This window comes from Tympanuchus pallidicinctus, unplaced genomic scaffold, assembly GCF_026119805.1.
Source record: "Tympanuchus pallidicinctus isolate F22 unplaced genomic scaffold, pur_lepc_1.0 scaffold50, whole genome shotgun sequence".
In the NCBI taxonomy this organism is placed as follows: Eukaryota; Metazoa; Chordata; class Aves; order Galliformes; family Phasianidae; genus Tympanuchus; species Tympanuchus pallidicinctus.
The window spans coordinates 365,522-387,331 of NW_026294770.1; the positions used below are offsets into that span (position 1 = coordinate 365,522).

Sequence of the window (21,810 nt, forward strand, 5' to 3'; positions counted from 1 at the left end):
ATGGTGTGTGGTGTTATCATGTTGCAAGACAATGATTGCTGCCTTCTCCTACCTGACTCTGGAGGCTGGAGCCTCCAGTGTTGTCAGTGTGGAGACTGAGCTGATGGGTTCTCTGGGTTCTGGTAAATGCTGAAAGATCTCCCCTTTCCCATCCCAAAAGACAGTGCACTAAAGACATCACTTTAACTGCTGAGACCTGTGTCTTGAATTTTTTCTTCTAAGGGAAATTCTCATGTTGCCACTGCATGCACTTTGGCTCTTCTGACTCTATCTTGTAGCGGTGTCACCACATCTCATCACTGTTCATGATGTGCTGCAGGAAACTGTCACCTTGAGCCTCATATGGGTTCAGTTGTTCCTGACAGACTTACACTGTTCTTTCTGTTCCAGTGTGAGTCTCAGTAGATTCTTCCTGGTGCAAAGTTTGGTATATTCCAATGTTAGCATCGTCATTTAAGTGCACGAAATCCAATATTCAGCTCTGCATTCAGGTTCCTGTTCAAAATCCACTGATTCATACGGTTATGCTGATCCAGACGCTCTTCATTTCATGTTGTGACATCTGCACGGTCTTCTTGAACATGGCTTGTCTTCCTTGTCGGTGTTCCCACTGCTGAAACACAAAACTCACTGCCTCACGGTGTTCACATTCAACTTTGGGTCTCCATAAATGTTCAGCAGGTGTCAGTGAATGTCAAGGGTGCAATTCTTTCCACGTGGAGCAATTCAACATCACACCTTTGCCTCATACGCACTTACATGTCAGACTCCATCCTATCCGACAGCCGCTCTGTTACCATGTGTTACACAGCAGCAGAATGGAATGGAATACCGACAGGAGTTCTACATGCACTGCCATGCTGCCAACATCCACCTCTGTCTGCAAAGGAAATAGATGGCACTGCTTGTGGAGCAGCCCTTGTACTTACTACTGCAATGCTTCCTGTACTTGCGAGGCTTGGTACCAGCAGTATCCTGGCAGGCCCCTGCAGTATTGGCTCCGAGCTCACTGGAACAGCTCTGCAGCTGTGGACCAAAAAGTGACTGACAGGCAATCCAGTATTCTCAATGTTTCTTTCTAGCAGCCTTGAATCAGATGGTGTTGTGCAGCAGCAGGTGCAGAAAGCAGGCCTTTCCACAATATGTAATTATATCCATTGGAAGAAAGCGCAGTTCAAGGGCTGAGAAAACTGTGATGCAAAAGGAGGCATTCTGGGAGCCTCAGATGCTGCACAGTGAACCATCAGCTACTGCACACTGACTGGGCTTCTGATCTACCATGGCCCAGTTTTTCCTCCATGGCCTGTCTGCAAATCTATTCGATTGTGGAGATGCGGTTGGATAAGTTGGAGGAGTGCTGTAGGAGATGGATCAAAAGAAGGATAGCCAGCAGTTCCAATGAGGTGATTCCAACCATTTGTTCCACTGTTGTGAAACCTCACCTGAAATACTGTGTTCGAATCTGGGCACAAAGGGATGAGAACGACATTGGCCAGTTGGAGTGGGTCCAGAGAGCAGCCACAGAGATGATCTGAGGAGATGCAGCAGCTCTCGTGTTGTCACGTGAAATCAGGGAAGAAAGCTCTCTAACTACAAGGAGGTGTTAGAGAGCCGACACTCCCTTATTCCTCACAATACAGTCTGGTGACTTGATAAATCAAGCACGTGCTCTGAGAGTTCCAGTGCTACATTTAAACAGTTAAGACGTACATATGCAGTGCATTGGCATACATATTCATTCTTTTCCAAGAACTCATGAATACATGCTGTTGTCCTTCTGAGCATGGTAGGAGGTTGTGGTGGTCCTATACCACTGGCTTCCTCCTCCTTTTTCCACCAACAGCTTCATCACAGTTACTTTTGGCTGTCCTCTAGCTGTTTGCCCCCAGTTTGACACATTTCCATTGGTTGGTAGGCCAAAACGAGCAACCTTCTGTCTTAGTGCAGCATAACCCAAAACCATCAGTGTGAAATCCAAGGAAAAAGTCTGTGTTTGTGGTGGATTCCAAGAGAAAAATAGACCGTTGTGACTGCGGTGCTCTTATGGAGCAGGATCGTAGAGAATAAACAAGGCTGTCCACACACCAGGCAAAGCTAAACTGGAAAATCTGGAACTAGCACTCTTTGATTCCTTCTGCTAAAGCAACACATTGGTCCTTAAACTAATATACTGATTTTTATTGCTAAACCAGCCTATGTCCATGCCAAACCATAGCCTATATAACTATGTAGACAGGCTGAGAGAGCTGGAGTTTTACATTCTGGTAATTCAGTGTCTTCTGTGGCAGTCAGATAAGATCCCTGGGTCCCGGGTCATGACTGGGCTGGAGCTGGAAGACAAGGTACTCACTTTCTGCACCCTGCTGGGAGCGTGCTGGGAGACAGTCCCGGGTGCCCTGACTGCATCAGCGTTGCCCACTGCTCCCCTCCCTCTTCCCCTTTTGCAGCCCAGCCGGAGCCGGGTGGTGACAGTGAAAGGAGGAAAGAGGCCGGAGCTCCAGTGAGCAGCGCAGGGGAAGGAGATGGTGCTGAAAAGAGGAGAATAGCGTAAAAGGCAGATGGGCTGATTTCTGCACGATGCCACGGAGGGAAGTCGGTGGGGGGCTCGGGAGGCATGTGCGAGGAGAGGCTGCGGAGCGAGAGCCCGTGCGTGGGGCAGCCGTGCTGCGTGCGGCCTCGGCCCAGGCCTGTTGTGCACGGCGCTGTGTGGAGATCAGCCCAGGGAGAGGAGAGGAGAGGAGAGGAGAGGAGAGGAGAGGAGAGGAGAGGAGAGGAGAGGAGAGGAGAGGAGAGGAGAGGAGAGGAGAGGAGAGGAGAGGAGAGGAGAGGAGAGGAGAGGAGAGGAGAGGAGAGGAGAGGAGAGGAGAGGAGAGGAGAGGAGAGGAGAGGAGAGCCCCACCTCCGCCCTCCGCGCCGCCCAGTCCTCCGCCGAAGGGGCCGCGGAGCCGGGCAGGGCGGAGAGGAGAGGGAGCGGGAGCGGAGCGGAGCTGGGGGTGCCGCCCCGCCGGGGCCCGACGAGGGGCGGCCCGAGCGCGGCCCCGCTCCGCTGCCGTCCGCCTCCCGGGCAGACGGCGGCGGCGCGGCGGGGCGCGATGGCGGGCGGGCTGGGGCCGTGGCTGCTGGCCTTGGCCTTGGGGCCGGCGGGTGAGAGAGAAGCGGGCACGGAGGGCGGCGAGGCCGGGGCCGGGCGCGGCTCCTGCTGCCGCCCCGCGGGCGGGCGGGCGCGCGGAGGCCCGGATCTCGCCTTCGGTGCCGGGCAGCGGCTGTCGTGCGTGGCACAGGGAGGCTGCGCGGGGACGCGGATGCTGCGGGAGCGGCCCTGGCTGAGCCCCGAGGAGGAGGGCGGCTGGGGCAGCGCCCCTGGCCTGGGGCTGCGGCACGAGAGAGGAGCTTCACAGCTCTGAGTTGATGGCAGTTGTTGTCAGGGTGGCTGGGGAACGTCCTCCTGGCATGGATGTGCAATGCCTGCTTCCTGATGCTGTCCTTCTACAGGAGTGTGTGCACAGTGGAGACTTGAAGAATCTGGCGGAGGTGTGCGAGCACCAGGGGAGTCCGTGCAGCTCTCCTGCCAAGGATCCGGCTTCAGCTTCAGAAGTTATGCTGTTCGCTGGTACCGTCAGGGACCTGGTGGCTCTCTCAAGTGGCTGTCCTACATCAGCACCAGCTCATATACTACAGTCAATTCTGAGGTGCAGGGTCGAGCCTCGGTCTCTCGAGACAATTCCCACTCTGTGTCCTTTCTGTCTCTCCATGCCCTGCGCCCACACGACTCAGCGCGCTACTTCTGTGCTGTTCGCACGGGAACAGGAAATCCTGCAGAACTTTAACAAAAACCTCTTCCTAGACACAGCCATGACTATGACTTCAAGAACCACAGAGCTGGCAGGAACTGGAGCATCTCTGGTCTGCTCCTGGGCAGTGAGGGGTCATCACTGCACACCACAGATGACCCTGTCCTTTCTGCAAGGTCTCATTTGATTTTGTCACTCCTTTCATTCTCCTGAGTCACAAAAGCAGTGTTGTAACCTGAGGATTGCATTCATCATGTTTCTGTTCACCAAATTCTCTTGGCTTCATTGTCCGCCTGTTCTACCTCTAGCTAGTCTGCACCCCTCTTGTTTTCTTTCCTTCCTTGGATACTTAAAGCACTTAGGCACTTCCATTAGCAACTGTGTTGCCTGTTTCCATTAGCAAATACAGTGACATTGTATCTATCTCTGTGAACCAAGTAGTCGGCGAGTATCAGGAGCCTTGCAGAGCGATGTAATCTAACAAATGGCTACTGCAGTGTTGCAGAGCCATTGAGATGTTGATTGAGATGGCCATTGATGTTGAGATCCTGAAATGTAGATAGGTTACTCTGAAAGCAGTGTCTCCTATTTGATTCCTGTGAAGCTTCCGCAGTTTCAAAGTGCACAATAACACTATTTGATAGAGAAGATTCACAGTGGCAGACTTTTAACACAGTCAACACCATTAGCTCCATGAATTCTCACCTGCGATGATGAAGGTCCTTCATTTCATGCTGGTAAATACCTGCACCAGTGGAGGTGAACCACAGTTTCACAGCTGTTGTGCTGACATTCTTACCAGGAAAATGTAGCCCACACAGTACATCTCCCATCAGCCCAAAAAGATGAAAGTCCAAAGGTGCCACATACGCCTTATATCATGGTTGTGAAAGGACTGTTCAGCCAAAACTGTCAGTGTGCACCATGGTCTTCATATTGGTGTGGATGAGGCATTATCATACCGCAGGAAGCCTTCTTCTCAGGCCTGACTCTGGAGGTTTGAGCCTTCGGCATTGTCAGCACTGAGACTGAGCAATCTGAGCTGATGGATTGTCTGGGTTCTAGGAAATGCTGAAGGATCTCCCCTTTTCTTATCCCAAAAGACAGCGCACGTCACCATACCACAGAGGGCTGTGTCTTGAACTTTTTCTTTGATAGGGAATTCTCATGTCACCCCTCGGTGGACTTTGGCTCTTTTGACTCTGTCTTATAGATGTGACAATATGTTTTGTCATTGCTTATGATGTGATTTAGGAAACTGTCACCTTGAGCCTCGTATGGGTTCCGTTGTTCCTGACAAACTTGCACACTGTTTTTTTCTGTTTCTGTGTGAATCTTCATTAATTCTTCCAGGTGCAAACTTTGCTATATTACAACACTGTCGTCATCATTGTCAATGCATGAAATTCAATATTCAGCTCTGCACTCAGGTTCTGCTCTTAATCCACTGGTTCATACATTCTGGCTGATCCAGACATTCTTCATTTCATGGTGTGACAGATGTGCATGAACTCCTGGAGTGTGGCTTGTCTTTCCTGTCAGTGTTTCTACTGTTGAAACACAAAACCCATTGCGTCACTGCGCTCACATTCAACTTTTGGTCTCCATAAATGTTCGGCAGGTGTCAGTGAATGTCAAGGGTGCAATTCTTTCCACGTGGAGCAATTCAACATCACACCTTTGCTTCATTTGCATTTCCATGTCAGATTCCATCCTGTCAGGTTGCCCCTCACTTACAGTGTGTTACACAGCAACAGAATGCAATGCATGCTGGTGGGAGTTCAAACTCTACCACCGTAATGCCAACATCCACCTCTGTCCTCATGTGCCAACATCATAAAATAGGTGACTTTACTTGTGGAGCAAACCCTTCAGTGTTTCCTACAGTTCTGTGGACTGGTACAGCACTATCCTGCAGTATTGGCTCCAGAGCTCAGTGAAGCGCCACTGCAACTGTGGACCAAAAAGTGACTGATAGACAATACAGAATTCTTTGTTTTTCTTTCTAGCAGTCACAAATCTGATGGTGTCACGCAACAGTGCGTGCAGAAAAGAACACGCAGCTGAAGGGCTGAGAAAATTTTCAGTGACAACAGAGCTATTCTGGGAACCTTAGATGGTACACGGTGAACCATTAGCTAGTGCACATTAACTGGGCCTTCGTTTTAGCATGGCCCAGTTTTTCCTCCAGGGCCTAGTTGCAAAGCTATTGAATCATGAAGTTTGATGGGATAATGTGAAGAAGCGCTGTAGGAGATGGATCAAAAGCAGTGTAGCCAGCAGTTCCAATGAGGTGATTCCAACCATTTATTCCACTCTCAGGTAACCTCACCTTGAATACTGCATTGGCCTGTTGGAGCAGGTCCGGAGTTGTGCCACAAAGATGATCACAGGAGGTGCAGCAGCTCCCCTACTGTCATCAGAAATCAGTCAAGAAAACTCTCTAACTACAGAGTGGTGGTAGAAGCCGACGCTCCTTTATTCATCGCTACATATACTGGCAACTTGATAAATCAAGCGCAGTCTCTGAGAGTTCAGGTGCTATATTTGAACAGTTAAGATACACACATGCAGTACACTGGCATACATATTCATTCTTTCCCAAGAACTCATTAATATGTGCTGCTGACCTTCTGGGCGTACATGGTAGGGGCCTATGTTGGTCTTACAGCACTGACTTCCTCCTCATTTTTCCATTTTAAAAGTCACTTTATCACAGTGACTTTTGTCTGTGCTGTAGCTGTTCATCCCCAATTTGACATATTTCCATTGCTTGTTAAGCCATAATGAGCAACCTTCTAACTTAGTGCACTGCAACCCAAAACAGTAAATGTGAAATCGAAGAAAAAGGCTGTGTATGTGGTGGATGCAAAGAGAAAGGTAGTCTGTTGTGATTACAGTGCTCCTACAAAGCAGGATTGTTGAGAAAAAAACATGGCTGTACTCACAGCAAGCGAAGGTAAATTGGAAAGTTGTAGATGTAGCACTCACTGATTCTTTCTGCTAATGTAGGATACTGATCCTTAAACGAATATACTGATCTCTATTGCTAAACCAGCCTTCATCTATGCCAAACCAGCCTCTTTCACCAAGGAGACTGGCTTGGAGAGATGGAGTTATACATTCTTCTAATTCAAGTGGTTTTTGTGCCAGTCTGATGAGATCTTTGGTACCCGGTCTTTGCTGGTTTGGAGCTGGAAGACAGTGCACTCAATTTCTGCAGCAAGCTTGGACCACAGTGAGGGACTGCCTGGGATGCCCTGACAGCATCAGCATCGTCCACTCCTTCCCTCCTCCCCTCCCCTGTTCAGTGCTCAGCACAAAACGGATGGCGTGAGAATCATAGAATCATAAAATAGTGGAATTTCACAGGTAAGAAGAGTCCTTAAAAATCAGTAAGTCCAACCACAACCTAACCATACCACCGAACTCTTAACAACCCTCTGCTAAATCGTGTCCCTGAGCACCACATCCAAACGTTTTTTAAACACATGCAGGAATAGTGACTCAACCACCTCCCTGGGGAGCCCATTCCAGTGCTTAACAATGCTTTCTGTAAAGATTTTTTTCCTGATTTCACACCTACACCATACCTGGCACATCTTGAGGCCATTTCGCCTTGTCCTGTCGCCTGTCACCAGTGAGCAGAGACCATCCCCACTCTTGCTGACATCTCCTTTCAGGTATTTGAAGAGAGCAATAAGGTCTTCCCTCAGGCTTCTCTTCCCCAGATTAAACAGCCCCAGTACCATCAGTCTCTCCTCGTAGGCCATATTCTCCAAGCCCTTCATGAGCCTTGTTGTACTTTTTTGGACCTGCTCCAGCACCTCAATTTCCTTTCTGGATCGAGTTGCCCAAAACTGAACACAGAACTCGAGGTGGGTCCTCACCAGTGCCGATTACAGGGACAGGATGACTTTGCTAGTCTTGCTCACCACACCATTCCTGATACAAGTTAGGATGCCATTGGCCTTCTTGGCCACCTGGGCACACTGCTGGCTCAAATTCACAGAATCGCAGAATCACAGAACGGCCTGGATTGGAAAGGACCTCAAAGATCATGAATCTCCAGCCCCTCTGCCACAGGCAGGGCCACCAAACTCCCCATTTATTACTAGACCACATTGCCCAGGGCCCCAACCAATCTGTCCTTGAACACCACCAGTGACGGGGCATCCACAGCCTCTCTGGGAAGCCTGTTCCAGCCTCACCACTCTCATAGTAAGGAACTTCCCCCTGACATCCAACCTAAATCTTCCCTCCCTCAACTTCAAACCATTTCCCTTTGTCCTGTTGTTATCTACCCTTTCAAAGAGTTGACTCCCCTCCTGTTTGTAGGCTCCCTTTAGGTACTGAAAGGCTGCAATGAGGTCACCCCACAGCCTTCTCTTCTTCAAGATGAACAAGCCCAGATCCCTCAGCCTGTCTTCAAAATTCAGCCAACTGTCCATTAGTACACCGAGGTACCTTCTGTCAGGCTTTCCAGCCACTCCTCCCCAGGCCTGTAGGGTTGCCTGGAGTTGTCTTGACCAAAATGCAGGACCCAACACTTTGCCCTATTGAAACTCATACAGTTTATCTTGCCCCATCATTTCAGTCTATCCAGTTCTCTCCATAGTGCCTTTCTCCCATCTGGCAGATCAACACTCCCTCCCAAAATGGTGTCAACTGCAAACTTCCTGAGGGTGTACTCAATCTCATCATCAAAATCATTAACAAAGATGTTAAATAGAAGTGGACCCAGTATGAAGCCTTGGGGGACACCACGCGTGACTGGCTGCCAACTGGATTTAACTTTTTGGGCCCAGCCATCCAGCCAGTGTTTCACCCAGAGGAGCATCTAAACTGTAGGCAGCCAGCTTCTCCACGAGGATGTTGTGGGGGACAGTGTCAGAGGCTTTACTGAAGTCCAGATAAACCACATCAACAGCCTTACTTTCATCTGCTATACTGGTCACCTTGTCATAGAATGAAATCAGGTTTATCAAACAGGATCAAGCATTCATAAACCCATGCTGACTGGGTCTGATCCCCTGGTTGACCTTTAATTGATCCATGATGGCTCCTGAGATTATCCACTCCATAACCTTCTGTGGCACCGAGGTGAGACTGATAGGTCTGTAGCTACCAGGATCATCTTCCTGGCCCTTTCTGATGATGGGTGTCACATTTGCCACTCTCCAGTCCACGGGGACATTCCCAGTTAGCCAGGACTGCCAAAGGATGGATGGCTTGGCAACTATATCCACCAACTCCCTCAGCACTTTCGAGTGCAATTTGTCTGGTCCCATGGACTTGTGAGCATCCAGCTTTTGGAGTAGGTCCAAAACCATTTCATCACGGATTATGAAGGGCCAAAGTCTGCCCTCTGCAAGTCCAAGGTGGCAGTTCTGCTAACTTCCCTCTGTGGTTCAAGAAGGATGGAGAAATCCAGCATCTCATGATCACTTCGCCCCAGACAGCCTTCAACCTTTACGTCCCCCACAAGACCTCCTCTGTTAACTAACAGCACATCCAGGATTCTGCTTCCCCTTGTTGGCTCCTTCACCAGCTGTGTCAGGAAGTTACCTCTCACACACGCTAGGAACTTCCAGGACTGTTCCCTATCTGCTGTATAATAAATCCAGCAGATGCCCAGGAATTTGAAGTCCCCCATGAGAACAAGGAGAACCTTGAGACTGCACCCAAGTGATGATGAAGTATCTTATCCACCTTTCATCCTGGTTGGGTGGACTGCAGCAGATACCAACAATGATGTCACCCAATTAATGGCCATTAATTTTATTCTGACCTTAAGCTCTCAACTCATCCTGGATTTCCACACATTCACATTCCTTCTTAACATAGAGCACTATACCTCCACCTTTCTTGCCTTGCCTTTCTCTTTTGAACAGTCAGTAACCATCCCTCACAGCACTCCAGCTGTGCAAGTCATTCCACCACGTTTCTGTGATAGTGACTATATCGTAGTTTTCCAACCTCACAGTGGCCTCCAGCTATTCCTGTTTGTTACCCATGCTGCGTGCACTAGTGTAGAAGCACCTGAGCTGGGCCACCTTTTGAATGGGAGAAACCCTAATGCCCTCTTGACCTGACTGTTTCCACAGCCACCAACTTCCTGCATCGCCGAGCAGGGACCTTTTGCCATTGCCCTGTGCCCCCTGCCCCAATTCTTCACCGTTGTTGTGAGGGAGAGGAGTGAGCAGGGAGTTCAGCGTAGCAGGAACACAGCCTGCCTGCCTGTTCCCCTCTATTACCTGTCTGTAAGGCGGTAGGGGGAGATGCGCTCCACGTGGAGCCTCAGCTGGCTGCCTAGATCTCAGGACCGACAGGGACTGGCACCACCAATCAGCCTCCCTCTCACGCTCCCTAATGCAGCTCAGCCTCTCCACCTCCTCCTTGAGGTCAACCACAAGGTTGAGCACATTATTTAGCATGCTGTATCTAACACAAGCGCTGTCTCCATCACCTTGCATTGCAAAGACCAGGCCCTGGCACTCCCTGCAGCCACAGGCCTATGCACTATCATGTTGTAGTGGGATCTGACAGAATTTGCACATTTTTCTTGACAGATGCCTTCCTTTTTTGTGTGCCTGGGACTTCAGTCTACATCTCCACATTTTTTGGGGCAGTAGCCTTCCACCAGGTTGCAGCATGGGCAAAGCAGCAGACTCACTAGCACTATCTAAGGTAGCCTTAATGAGGACAAGACAGGGGAGCCCAGAGATTTCTGGTAGAGCACAGGCAGTCTACATGGAGCAATAATGAGGAGAAGAGTTGATGGCTTACAGGCTGATTTCTACATGATGTCATGTCAGGGGAGAGCAGGGAGGCCATCTGGGAAGGCACGTGCAATGTTAAAGGGGTGCAGTTTGTTCCACATGGAAATACGAAAATCCACACCTTTGCTTCACATGCATTCCCATGTCAGACAATGTTTTGTCAGACTGCCGCTCTGCTGGGAACTGTCGCACAGCAAGGAAGTATAATGGAATATTGGCAAGAAGGTTCAGCCTCTACAGCTGTACCACCAACATCCACTTCTGAAATTGTGGGCCAGCTTCATAAAAAAAGGTGGCTTTGCTTCTGGAGCAGCCTGCGTTCTTTGTGTAGGAAGCTCCAATGCTTCCTACATTTGCATGGCCTGGTAGTGCCAGCAGCTCAGCAATCACCTGCAGTAATTGCCCTAGAGCAAGGGCTGGGGAGGCTCCTAAAGCCACACAGGACCTTCTGCCCACCAGAGGTTCTTCTGCCAGGCTGAGACTGGTCATCATTGGGCTGGATCTGGAAGACAGCGTGCTCTATTTCTGCACCCTGCTGGGACGATGGTGAGAGACAGTCCGGGATGCCCTACAGCACCAGTGTTGTCTACTTCTCCACTCCTCCCCTCCATCGCTCCATATTCGCAGCCCATCAAGAGACAGATGGTGTGTGAAGATCGAGAAAGGAGAGCCTGGAGCTTTTCTGGGGAGTGGAGGGCATCAAGACATTGCTGAAACGAGGAGAATGGGTTAAAAGACTTCGAGGGCAGTTTCTGCAAGGTGCGTCCCGGTGCTGGGTCAAGGAAGGAAACAGAAGCCATGGAGGGATGTCGGTGCGGAGCTCGGGAGGCACGTGCGAGGAGAGGCTGCGGGCCAAGAGCCCGTGCGTGGGGCAGCCGTGCTGCGTGCGGCCTCGGCCCGGGCCTGAAGTGCGCGGAGGGCTGCGCGGTGATCAGCCCACGGCCATCAGCTCCGAGTGCCGGGGCACCGCGCTCCGCCTCCGCCCCCCGCACCGCCCCGTCCTCCGCCGAAGGGGCCGCGGGGCCGCGGGGCCGGGCGGAGAGGAGAGGAGAGGAGCGGGGTGTGGCGCCCCACCGGGGCCCCTACGAGGGGCGGCCCGAGCGCGGCCCCGCTCCGCTGGCGTCCGCCTCCCGGGCATACGGCGGCGGCGCGGCGGGGCGCGATGGCGGGCGGGCTGGGGCCGTGGCTGCTGGCCTTGGCCTTGGGGCCGGCGGGTGAGAGAGAAGCGGGCACGGAGGGCGGCGAGGCCGGGGCCGGGCGCGGCTCCTGCTGCCGCCCCGCGGGCGGGCGCGCGGAGGCCCGGATCTCGCCTTCGGGGCCGGGCAGCGGCTGTCGTGCGTGGCACAGGGAGGCTGCGCGGGGACGCGGATGCTGCGGGAGCGGCCCTGGCTGAGCCCCGAGGAGGAGGGCGGCTGGGGCAGCGCCCCTGGCCTGGGGCTGCGGCACGAGAGAGGAGCTTCACAGCTCTGAGTTGATGGCAGTTGTTGTCTGGGCTGTGGGGAACGTCCTCCTGCCATGGATGTGCAATGCCTGCTTCCTGATGCTGTCCTTCTACAGGAGTGTGTGCACAGTGGAGACTGGAAGCATCTGGTGGAGGTGTGCGAGCACCAGGGGAGTCTGTGCAGCTCTCCTGTCGTGGATATGGCTTCAGCTTTGGAAGTTATGCTATTCAGTGGTACCGTCAGGCACTCAGCAGCCATATCGTGTGGCTGTCCTTCATTGACACCGGCTCATATGTTAGATCCAGCCCAGAGTTGGAGGATCGAGTGTCGGTTTCTCGAGACAATTCCCGATCTGTGTCCTATCTGTCTCTCCGTGCCCTGCGCCCACACGACTCAGCGCGCTACTTCTGTGCGGTTGACACGAGAACAGGAAATCCTGCAGAGCTTTAACAAAAATCCCCTTTCTGGACACAGCCATGGCTGCAGATCCACAGAGCTGGCAGGAGCTGGAGCATCTCTGGGCTGCTTCTGGACAGTGAGGTGATGTCACAGGTGATCCTGTAGTTTTTGCAAGGTCTCGTTTCACTTCATCACTCCTTTCATTCTCCTGAGTCACAAAAGCAGACGGATGCTGTGGGAGTGGCCCTGGCTGAGCTCTGAGCAGGAGCCTGAGAGATGCAGGGCTGCTGCAGTTTTGGTGGTAGCAAAACCATCTGCAGCTTGCGGTGGGATTGGGAAAGCAAAGGAACAGATGGAACTGACGTTGGCAAAGAATGCTAAAAACTGTAAGAAGGGATTGTACTCGTGCCTGGGTCAGAAGAGTTGGGCCTACGAGATTGTACCTGCCCTGCTAAATGAGAGTGGAGAACAGGCTAGAACATATATAGAGAACACTGAGGTACTCAGTGAGTTCTTTGCCTCAGTCTTCAGTGGCAGCCAGGATTCTTCCATCTCTGAAATTCACATCCCTGCACCTGAACCTCTAGGTGGGACTGAGGTAGCGAAGTCCCCCACACTGTAAGGGCAGAGCAAGTCCAAGACTGGCTCATGAGACTGAATGCATACAAGTCCGTGGGGCTGGCTGGTATACATCCCAGTGTCCTTTGGGAGATGTCTGAGGTGCTTGCCAAGTCAATCTCCATCATATTGTGGAAGTTGTGGCTGTCAGGCAAAATCTGTTGGGAATGGGGGAAAAAGCAACAACAACAACAACAAAAGAAGCATCATGCCCATTTACAAGGAAGAGAGGAAGGTGGACTGTGGGAACTACAGGCTGGTGAACCTCACCTCTGTGCCAGAGATAATCATGGAACAGCTCCTCCTGGAAGATATGTTAAAGCACGTGAGGGATAAGCGGGTGATCCAAGATAGCCAACGTGGCTTCACCAAAGGAGGGACACGCCTGATCAATCTGGTGTGCTTCTGTGATGGAGTGATGGCATCAACAAAGGGAAAGCAACTGATGTAATCTATCTGGACTCCGCAAGGCCTTTGAGATGGTCCCCCTCCACATCCTTATCTCTAAATTGGAGAGAGGAGAATTTGAGGGGTGGACTATTGATTGGATAAGGAATTGGTTGGCAGGTTGCAGCCAGAGATTTGTTTTTATGTCCAGGTTGAGGCTGGTAATGAAAGGTGTCCTGCAGGGGTCCATCTTGGGTCTAGTCCTCTGTAACATAATTGATGGGATTGAGTGCACCCTCAGTGTGCTTGCTGATGACATCATGCTGAGCGGTGCAGTTGATGCAGCCGGAAAGAAGAGATGCCATCCAGAGGCCTGGAGGGAGTGTGCTATGAAAACAGGCTGAAGGAGCTGGTCTTACTCAGCCTGGAAAAGAGAAGACCGTGGGAAGACCCTCATTGCAGCCTTCCAGTATTTCAGGGAGTTAATAAATGTGAAGGAAATCAACTTCTTACATGGGTAGATGATAGGACAAGGGGGAATGTTTTTAGACTGAAGGATAGGAGATTTAGAGTGGATGTGAGAGGGTAATTCTTTACTGAGAGCGTGGTGAGCAGCCTGCTGGAACAGGCTGCCCTGAGACGTTGTGAATGCCCCATCGCTGGAGGTGTTTAAGGCCGTGTTGGATGGGGCCCTGGGCCATCTGATCTAGTAGTTGATCTAGTGGCTGTCAGCCCTGCCTGTAGCAGAGAGGTTGGAACTTGATGACCCTGGAGGTCCCTTCCAACCCAAGGCATTCTATGATTCTACAATTCTCTGTCTGTTCCAGGCTGGGGCATTAGGGTGGCTGGGAAACTTCTTCCTTCCATTAGCTCCATTATGCTGCATCTCATGGCGCATTCGTTCTGCAGGGGTGTGTGCACAGCTCAGGATTGTGGAAGCTGGAGGTGGTCTCCGAGAACCCGGAGACTCTGTGCCCCTCTCCTGCCAGGGATTTGGCTCCAACTTCAAAAGCTACCATGTTTTTTGGTACCGTCAGGCACGCAGTGGCATTCTCGATTGGCTGTCTTACGCTAGCAGCTTTTCCCTTTACACTTCCTTCAGCCCCGAGATGGAGCATCGAGCCACAGCCTCCCGAGACAATGACCACGCTGTGGCATCTCTGTCTTTATGTGCCCTGCACCCCCACGACTCAGCCCGCTACTTTTGTGCCATTCACACAGGCACAGGAAATCCTCCTGTGCTTTAACAAAAATACCCCTTACTGAACACTGTCAAATCTGCAGGAGCCACTGGGCTGGCAGGCACTTGGGTGGCTCTGGCTGTTTCCTGGACAGTGAGAGGTCATGGCTGCACATTACAGATTGCTCTGTTAATTCAGCACAATCTTCTTTCACTTCACCACTCCTTTCATTCTCCTGAAATTAAAAAATAGTGTTGCAACCTGAGGATGATGTTTGGCATATTTCTGGTCACCAAATCAGTTTGGCCACTCTGGCCCCCTTTCTACCTGCAGCATGTCTGAATTGGCTCCTGCTTCCCTTTTTCTCTTGGGTGCTCAAAAGCATTTGGGCACTTCTAGCAACAGCATTGCCTGCTTCCATCAACAGCCATGGGCCCTTTCCATGAGTGTGAGCGAAGCAGTGGATGAATAGCTCTGATGTACTTTCAGGTGCATTTTGGAGCAATGAAATCCAAACATTGAGGTCTGTAGAGGTGCAGCGAGCAGGGCAAACAAAAGCCCTGCAGTGTAGATAAGTTGCTCTGATTGCAGTGCCTCGTCTTTGTTTCCATGAAAGCTACAAGAGATAGAAAGAGCACAATAACACTCATTGATAGAGCAGATTCTCAGCTCCCAAACACTGTTTTTCAACATAGTCACCAATATTAGCTATGTGTTTTACCAGCAATTTACAGGAGCTTTCACTTCATGCTTGTAAATACCTGCACCAGTGGAAGCAGCCCACTGTTTCACAGCTGCTATGATGGTACAGTTGACCAGGAAATGTTGCCCACACAGTTCATCTTTCACCAGTCTGAGCAGACAGAAGAATGAAGGCGCCCAAACAGGACGATCTGTTGTGTGTGCCAGGACTGTAAAGTCAAAATTCGCTCTCTCCACCACAGTTGTCTTATTGGTATGGAACCTAGCATTACGGTGTTGAAAGAGAAAGATAGTGGTCTTCTCTGACCTGATTCTGGAAATTCAAGCCTTCGTCATTGTCTGTCCTGAGACTGAGTGGTAGGAGTTGGTGGATTGCCCAGGTCCTAGCAAATCCAGAAGGATCACCCCTTCCTTTCCTATCCCAAAACACAGTGCACATTGGTATGCCCACTGAGGACTGCATCTTGAAATTTTTCTTCCATAGGGAATTCTCATGTTGCCACTGCATGGACTCTGGCTCTTTTGACTCTGGCTCGTAGTCTTGACACCACACTGCATCACTGGTAATGATGACCCAGGAAACTGACACCTGGAGCCTCACCTGGGTTCAATTGTTTCTTGCTAATTGGCGTACAGTGTTCTTTCTGTTCCTGTGTGAGTGTTCATGGGACCCATCCTGTGCAAAGTTTGCTATACTGCACTGTTTTCAATGCACTGAAGCAACCGTTCATCTCTACGTGCAGTTCCCTGATCACAGTCCACCAATTTGAGCAGATGTGCAGATCCAGACACTCTTCATTTTGTTTGTGACAGCCGTGCATTTCCATCCAGAACATGGCTTGTCATTAAGGCCCTGTTACCACTGCTGAAACGCAACACCCATTGCATCTGCTGTTTGGCCTCCCACTTCTGGGTCAGCAAGAATGATATATGTCAAGGGGATGCAATTTGTTTCACATGCAAACATCAAAATCCACAGCTTTGCTTCGATTGGACTTGATTTGAAGAAGTAGGCCACAATATATTTTGTAATGGGTTTTTAGAAATGGCTGATCTGGAAGAGCAGATATACCATATATTTTAGTTTTGTATTTTTAGAAGTACTGTTGTTGACATGTTTTATTAGGTGATTAGTTCTCACTGGCAAAAGTGTAGTAGCTTTTAGATGTAGCTAATAGTTATGGATGTAGCATTACATACTAGAAATTGTGTTGTACGGCTGTACTGCTTTGAAGAGAGACCCTCAGCAAAGGAAACATAATGATGAAAGACTCCACACGGAGCTGAATTGTCTCACTCTGGGATTAGGTTGAAATGCATCAGGCACACGTCTGGATCACAGAATCACAGAATCACAGAATGGCCAGGGTTGGAAGGGACCTCAAGGATCATGGATCTCCACCATCCCTGCCACGTGCAGGGCCACCGACCTCCCCATTCTGGACTAGACCAGGCTGCCCAGGACCCCATCCAGTCTGGCCTTGAACACCTCCAAGGATGGAGCAATACTCCCCTCTATCCTCCTTATCTTCTAACACCCCAGTGTATATCATTAAAAGTCAGGTTGCCAAGCTTATCTCTATCCAGGGACGAGCAGATGTCCAGAGCTAATGGCTCAATGCTGAGTGAGCATAGTAGGCTTTCTCCTACTGTGCATTTATCTATGAATAAAGCTCATGTGGAGGACAAGTAAGGAAGATCACTGGATGAAAGACAAGGCTGTCGGTTGGGCTGTCATGGTGCCAAAAGGATTCTAGATGGTAGAAGAGACCACGGAATAGAAGACTGGAAACCTCTTAAATCACTCCCTGAGATAGGCGCGTGGATGTTTAATGTCTCGCGCGTAATTGATGAATATGTGCTATCTGTGGAAATGTAACGGACTCTGAGTCACGTAATCTTTGAAGTGCTTATGGTGGAAATATCCCCAGTGCTTCTGGTGCTGCTAATAAAGAATACCTGACTTAATGATAACAATACTTTGCTGTTAAGTTTCTACACGCGGATTTTTTCTATTCGGGTGGCAACCCAGATGGGACAATCTCTGTTCAGTTGCGGGACCCGTTGAGAACAGGACTCCCTGGCACCCCAGAGCATTCTCCAGAGGGACTCTTCAGCTCAACTGGATCACTGTGGAACAGAGAAAGGGCATCTGAAATAAATAAATAGATAAATAAAAATAAAAGGCATTCTTTACTTGTAAGTTTTGGGAAGCGGTCCATTGAGGAGGCTACCCGTAAGTGGGCTGAGATCGCAGGGCAGGCCTGGTTTGGGAGTGCTCAATTGCAGGCAGGTGTCCTGCTGGGTTGGGGAAGCCACCTGTAAGTCACTGGAGATGGCAGGGTTGGCATTCATTGGGCCAGGAGCACCGAGGGAAACGTTTGGGAAATCCCTGATTGCGGGTCCGTATGTATAGGTTCTAAAACTAAGCCTCTGAAACCTGGCTTTGATAATGTGCTCTGTTTATTGCCTAAGGAAACTAGGAGCATAAAACTGGACAGCTCTTGTAATGGAGTGTCTTAACTGTAAGAATAAGTGCTAGGTGTTTATGTATTATTTGACTTGAGGCTTTGGAGGGAATGGGACAAATTGCTTTGGTGGTGTGTGGAGTGAAGTCAAACTGATGGTGTGTGGATATTAAGTGTAATGGATGGTATGTGGAAGTTCAGGTAAGTGTAACTGATGGTACATGGAAGTGTAATTGATGTTGTTCCTGGCATCTTAATTGCTGTGAACTTTGTAATAGATTGATGTTGTAATTGAAAAAAAAAATTAAGACAAAAGAGTTAAAGAGGAATGGTGAGTTGGAGAACTAGAACGGATTAAAATTACCTGTGGAAACCTGAAATCAGTGGAAAAACAGTAACAAATGAAGCTCCCATCTTGCTAGGGGATATTGGTTATGGCTGTCCCTGAATTTGATGTACAACTACGGATTGAGGGAGATGGTAGACTCCATTAGCTATCAATTTGAGGAGTGACAGTTTTCCAAAAGAGGAGCAAGTAGCTCCAAAGCAATCCTAAAGAAGACACCTCTGGAATGCGTACTAGCACACTGGAAAGAAATAATTGGCTGGCCAGGAAGCACGACCAGCAAAAAGGTTTTGATAAAATATTGTAATCAGTGGTGGAACGGTATGGGGAATAATAATTGGTGCAGTTTCTGATGTCTTGGTGGTTGCAGACTTGGTTGTGGTTTGTTGTAAGAAACCATGCACATTATTTTAAGTGCACGTTCTGAATAGTGTGTGATAGGTGGCAAGATGAGTAGCAGAACCATGGAATTACAGAAAGAAGAAAAAAAAGTCCCCATGGATGAATAGTGTCTTATTGGAGCAGTATGGGCGACTTGCTGGAGGAAACATAAACCAGAGAACTTTGGAATAAATACCATGATCAGTGGTGGAAATCACAGAAGCTGGAATTTGAGGAAAATGGTCAGCAAACGAATCACTTAATTATAATAGCATCTTGTAATTAATGTTGTTTTGTAAACGGGAACTGCAAATAATTTACATGGGGTGTGACGCCAGCAAGGACCAGAGAGAGGAAAAACAGCAGAAAAGAGAATGCGGGGCTTGAAAGGAACCTAAAATCCTGGTCACTGCCAGCATGAGATCTGCCCCACGCTGCCCCAACCTGCGGCTTGCAAACGGAATGCTCAGAGCAAGCTGGGCTGCAGACTGCAGGTGTGGGGCAGCGTGTGCTAATTGCAGAGGAGGAGGGTTGAGGTGGGACGTGTTGGAAGTGAGAATGCCCTCCTCTGTGGAGATTTAGGAAATCCGACATCCCAGCATCAGCACTGGAAGCCTCTGGGGCAAGGCTGCAGGTGAAACGGGAATGGAATGTTTGGTTGACACAATTGTTTTCTATATTTACCAATGGGCACGGAAGTCTTTAATTGGTTGAGATTGGTTGGAGGAATTAGGGTCAAAAATAAAATCTAAAGACAAGGTCCTTTATAGGCAGGAGAGCTGGCAGACCAAGTGCAGACCTGTCAGAAGTGCAAGGTTGCGAGGGTGGTGGAAGTTACCAGCCAGCAAGAACAAAAGCAAGCAAAAGAAGTTTCATTTTGAAATCAAATAGTACCAGCTGGGAGTTACGTTACAGGTAGGAGCCAGCCCGGATAAAGAATACATCAGAGAAAAAAAAAAAAAAAAAGTTGTAAAGGAACGAAAGTACTAACAGTTGATATTCTGCAGTTGGATTATTAATCGGATGTGAATCTGAATAGAACACGACAATCTTGTGAGTGGGGAAACAAAAAACAGCCAGAGGGCAGCGTGGGGCAGCCGTGCTGCGTGCGGCCTCGGCCCGGGCCCGAAGTGCACGGAGCGCTGCGCGGTGATCAGCCCAAGGCCCGCAGCTCCGAGTGCCGCGGCACCGCGCTCCGCCTCCGCCCCCCGCGGCGCCCCGTCCTCCGCCGAAGGGGCCGCGGGGAGGAGCGGGGCGGGGCGAGAAGCGGGGGGCGCCGCCCCGCCGGGGCCCGACGAGGGGCGGCCCGAGCGCGGCCCCGCTCCGCTGGCGTCCGCCTCCCGGGCAGACGGCGGCGGCGCGGCGGCGATGGCGGGCGGGCTGGGGCCGTGGCTGCTGGCCTTGGCCTTGGGGCCGGCGGGTGAGAGAGAAGCGGGCACGGAGGGCGGCGAGGCCGGGGCCGGGCGCTGCTCCTGCTGCCGCCCCGCGGGCCGGCGGGCGCGCGGAGGCCCGGATCTCGCCTTCGGTGCCGGGCAGCGGCTGTCGTGCGTGGCACAGGGAGGCTGCGCGGGGACGCGGATGCTGCGGGAGCGGCCCTGGCTGAGCCCCGAGGAGGAGGGCGGCTGGGGCAGCGCCCCTGGCCTGGGGCTGCGGCACGAGAGAGGAGCTTCACAGCTCTGAGTTGATGGCAGTTGTTGTCTGGGCTGTGGGGAACGTCCTCCTGCCATGGATGTGCAATGCCTGCTTCCTGATGCTGTCCTTCTACAGGAGTGTGTGCACAGTGGAGACTGGAAGCATCTGGTGGAGGTGTGCGAGCACCAGGGGAGTCTGTGCAGCTCTCCTGTCGTGGATATGGCTTCAGCTTTGGAAGTTATGCTATTCAGTGGTACCGTCAGGCACTCAGCAGCCATATCGTGTGGCTGTCCTTCATTGACACCGGCTCATATGTTAGATCCAGCCCAGAGTTGGAGGATCGAGTGTCGGTTTCTCGAGACAATTCCCGATCTGTGTCCTATCTGTCTCTCCGTGCCCTGCGCCCACACGACTCAGCGCGCTACTTCTGTGCGGTTGACACGAGAACAGGAAATCCTGCAGAGCTTTAACAAAAATCCCCTTTCTGGACACAGCCATGGCTGCAGATCCACAGAGCTGGCAGGAGCTGGAGCATCTCTGGGCTGCTTCTGGACAGTGAGGTGATGTCACAGGTGATCCTGTAGTTTTTGCAAGGTCTCGTTTCACTTCATCACTCCTTTCATTCTCCTGAGTCACAAAAGCAGACGGATGCTGTGGGAGTGGCCCTGGCTGAGCTCTGAGCAGGAGCCTGAGAGATGCAGGGCTGCTGCAGTTTTGGTGGTAGCAAAACCATCTGCAGCTTGCGGTGGGATTGGGAAAGCAAAGGAACAGATGGAACTGACGTTGGCAAAGAATGCTAAAAACTGTAAGAAGGGATTGTACTCGTGCCTGGGTCAGAAGAGTTGGGCCTACGAGATTGTACCTGCCCTGCTAAATGAGAGTGGAGAACAGGCTAGAACATATATAGAGAACACTGAGGTACTCAGTGAGTTCTTTGCCTCAGTCTTCAGTGGCAGCCAGGATTCTTCCATCTCTGAAATTCACATCCCTGCACCTGAACCTCTAGGTGGGACTGAGGTAGCGAAGTCCCCCACACTGTAAGGGCAGAGCAAGTCCAAGACTGGCTCATGAGACTGAATGCATACAAGTCCGTGGGGCTGGCTGGTATACATCCCAGTGTCCTTTGGGAGATGTCTGAGGTGCTTGCCAAGTCAATCTCCATCATATTGTGGAAGTTGTGGCTGTCAGGCAAAATCTGTTGGGAATGGGGGAAAAAGCAACAACAACAACAACAAAAGAAGCATCATGCCCATTTACAAGGAAGAGAGGAAGGTGGACTGTGGGAACTACAGGCTGGTGAACCTCACCTCTGTGCCAGAGATAATCATGGAACAGCTCCTCCTGGAAGATATGTTAAAGCACGTGAGGGATAAGCGGGTGATCCAAGATAGCCAACGTGGCTTCACCAAAGGAGGGACACGCCTGATCAATCTGGTGTGCTTCTGTGATGGAGTGATGGCATCAACAAAGGGAAAGCAACTGATGTAATCTATCTGGACTCCGCAAGGCCTTTGAGATGGTCCCCCTCCACATCCTTATCTCTAAATTGGAGAGAGGAGAATTTGAGGGGTGGACTATTGATTGGATAAGGAATTGGTTGGCAGGTTGCAGCCAGAGATTTGTTTTTATGTCCAGGTTGAGGCTGGTAATGAAAGGTGTCCTGCAGGGGTCCATCTTGGGT

At 50.7% G+C, this 21,810-nt stretch overlaps 1 gene segment (V, D, J or C); it reads left to right on the forward strand.

Moving 5' to 3' along the window:
• The first annotated feature begins 3,077 nt into the window (after positions 1–3,077).
• LOC128091709 (T cell receptor delta constant-like) overlaps positions 3,078–21,810 on the forward strand; it is a 44,100-nt gene continuing 25,367 nt past the window's right edge. The window contains 2 exon segments of the C gene segment in view: positions 3,078–3,144; positions 12,131–12,169. Of these exon segments, the coding sequence occupies positions 3,093–3,144; positions 12,131–12,169 (91 nt within the window).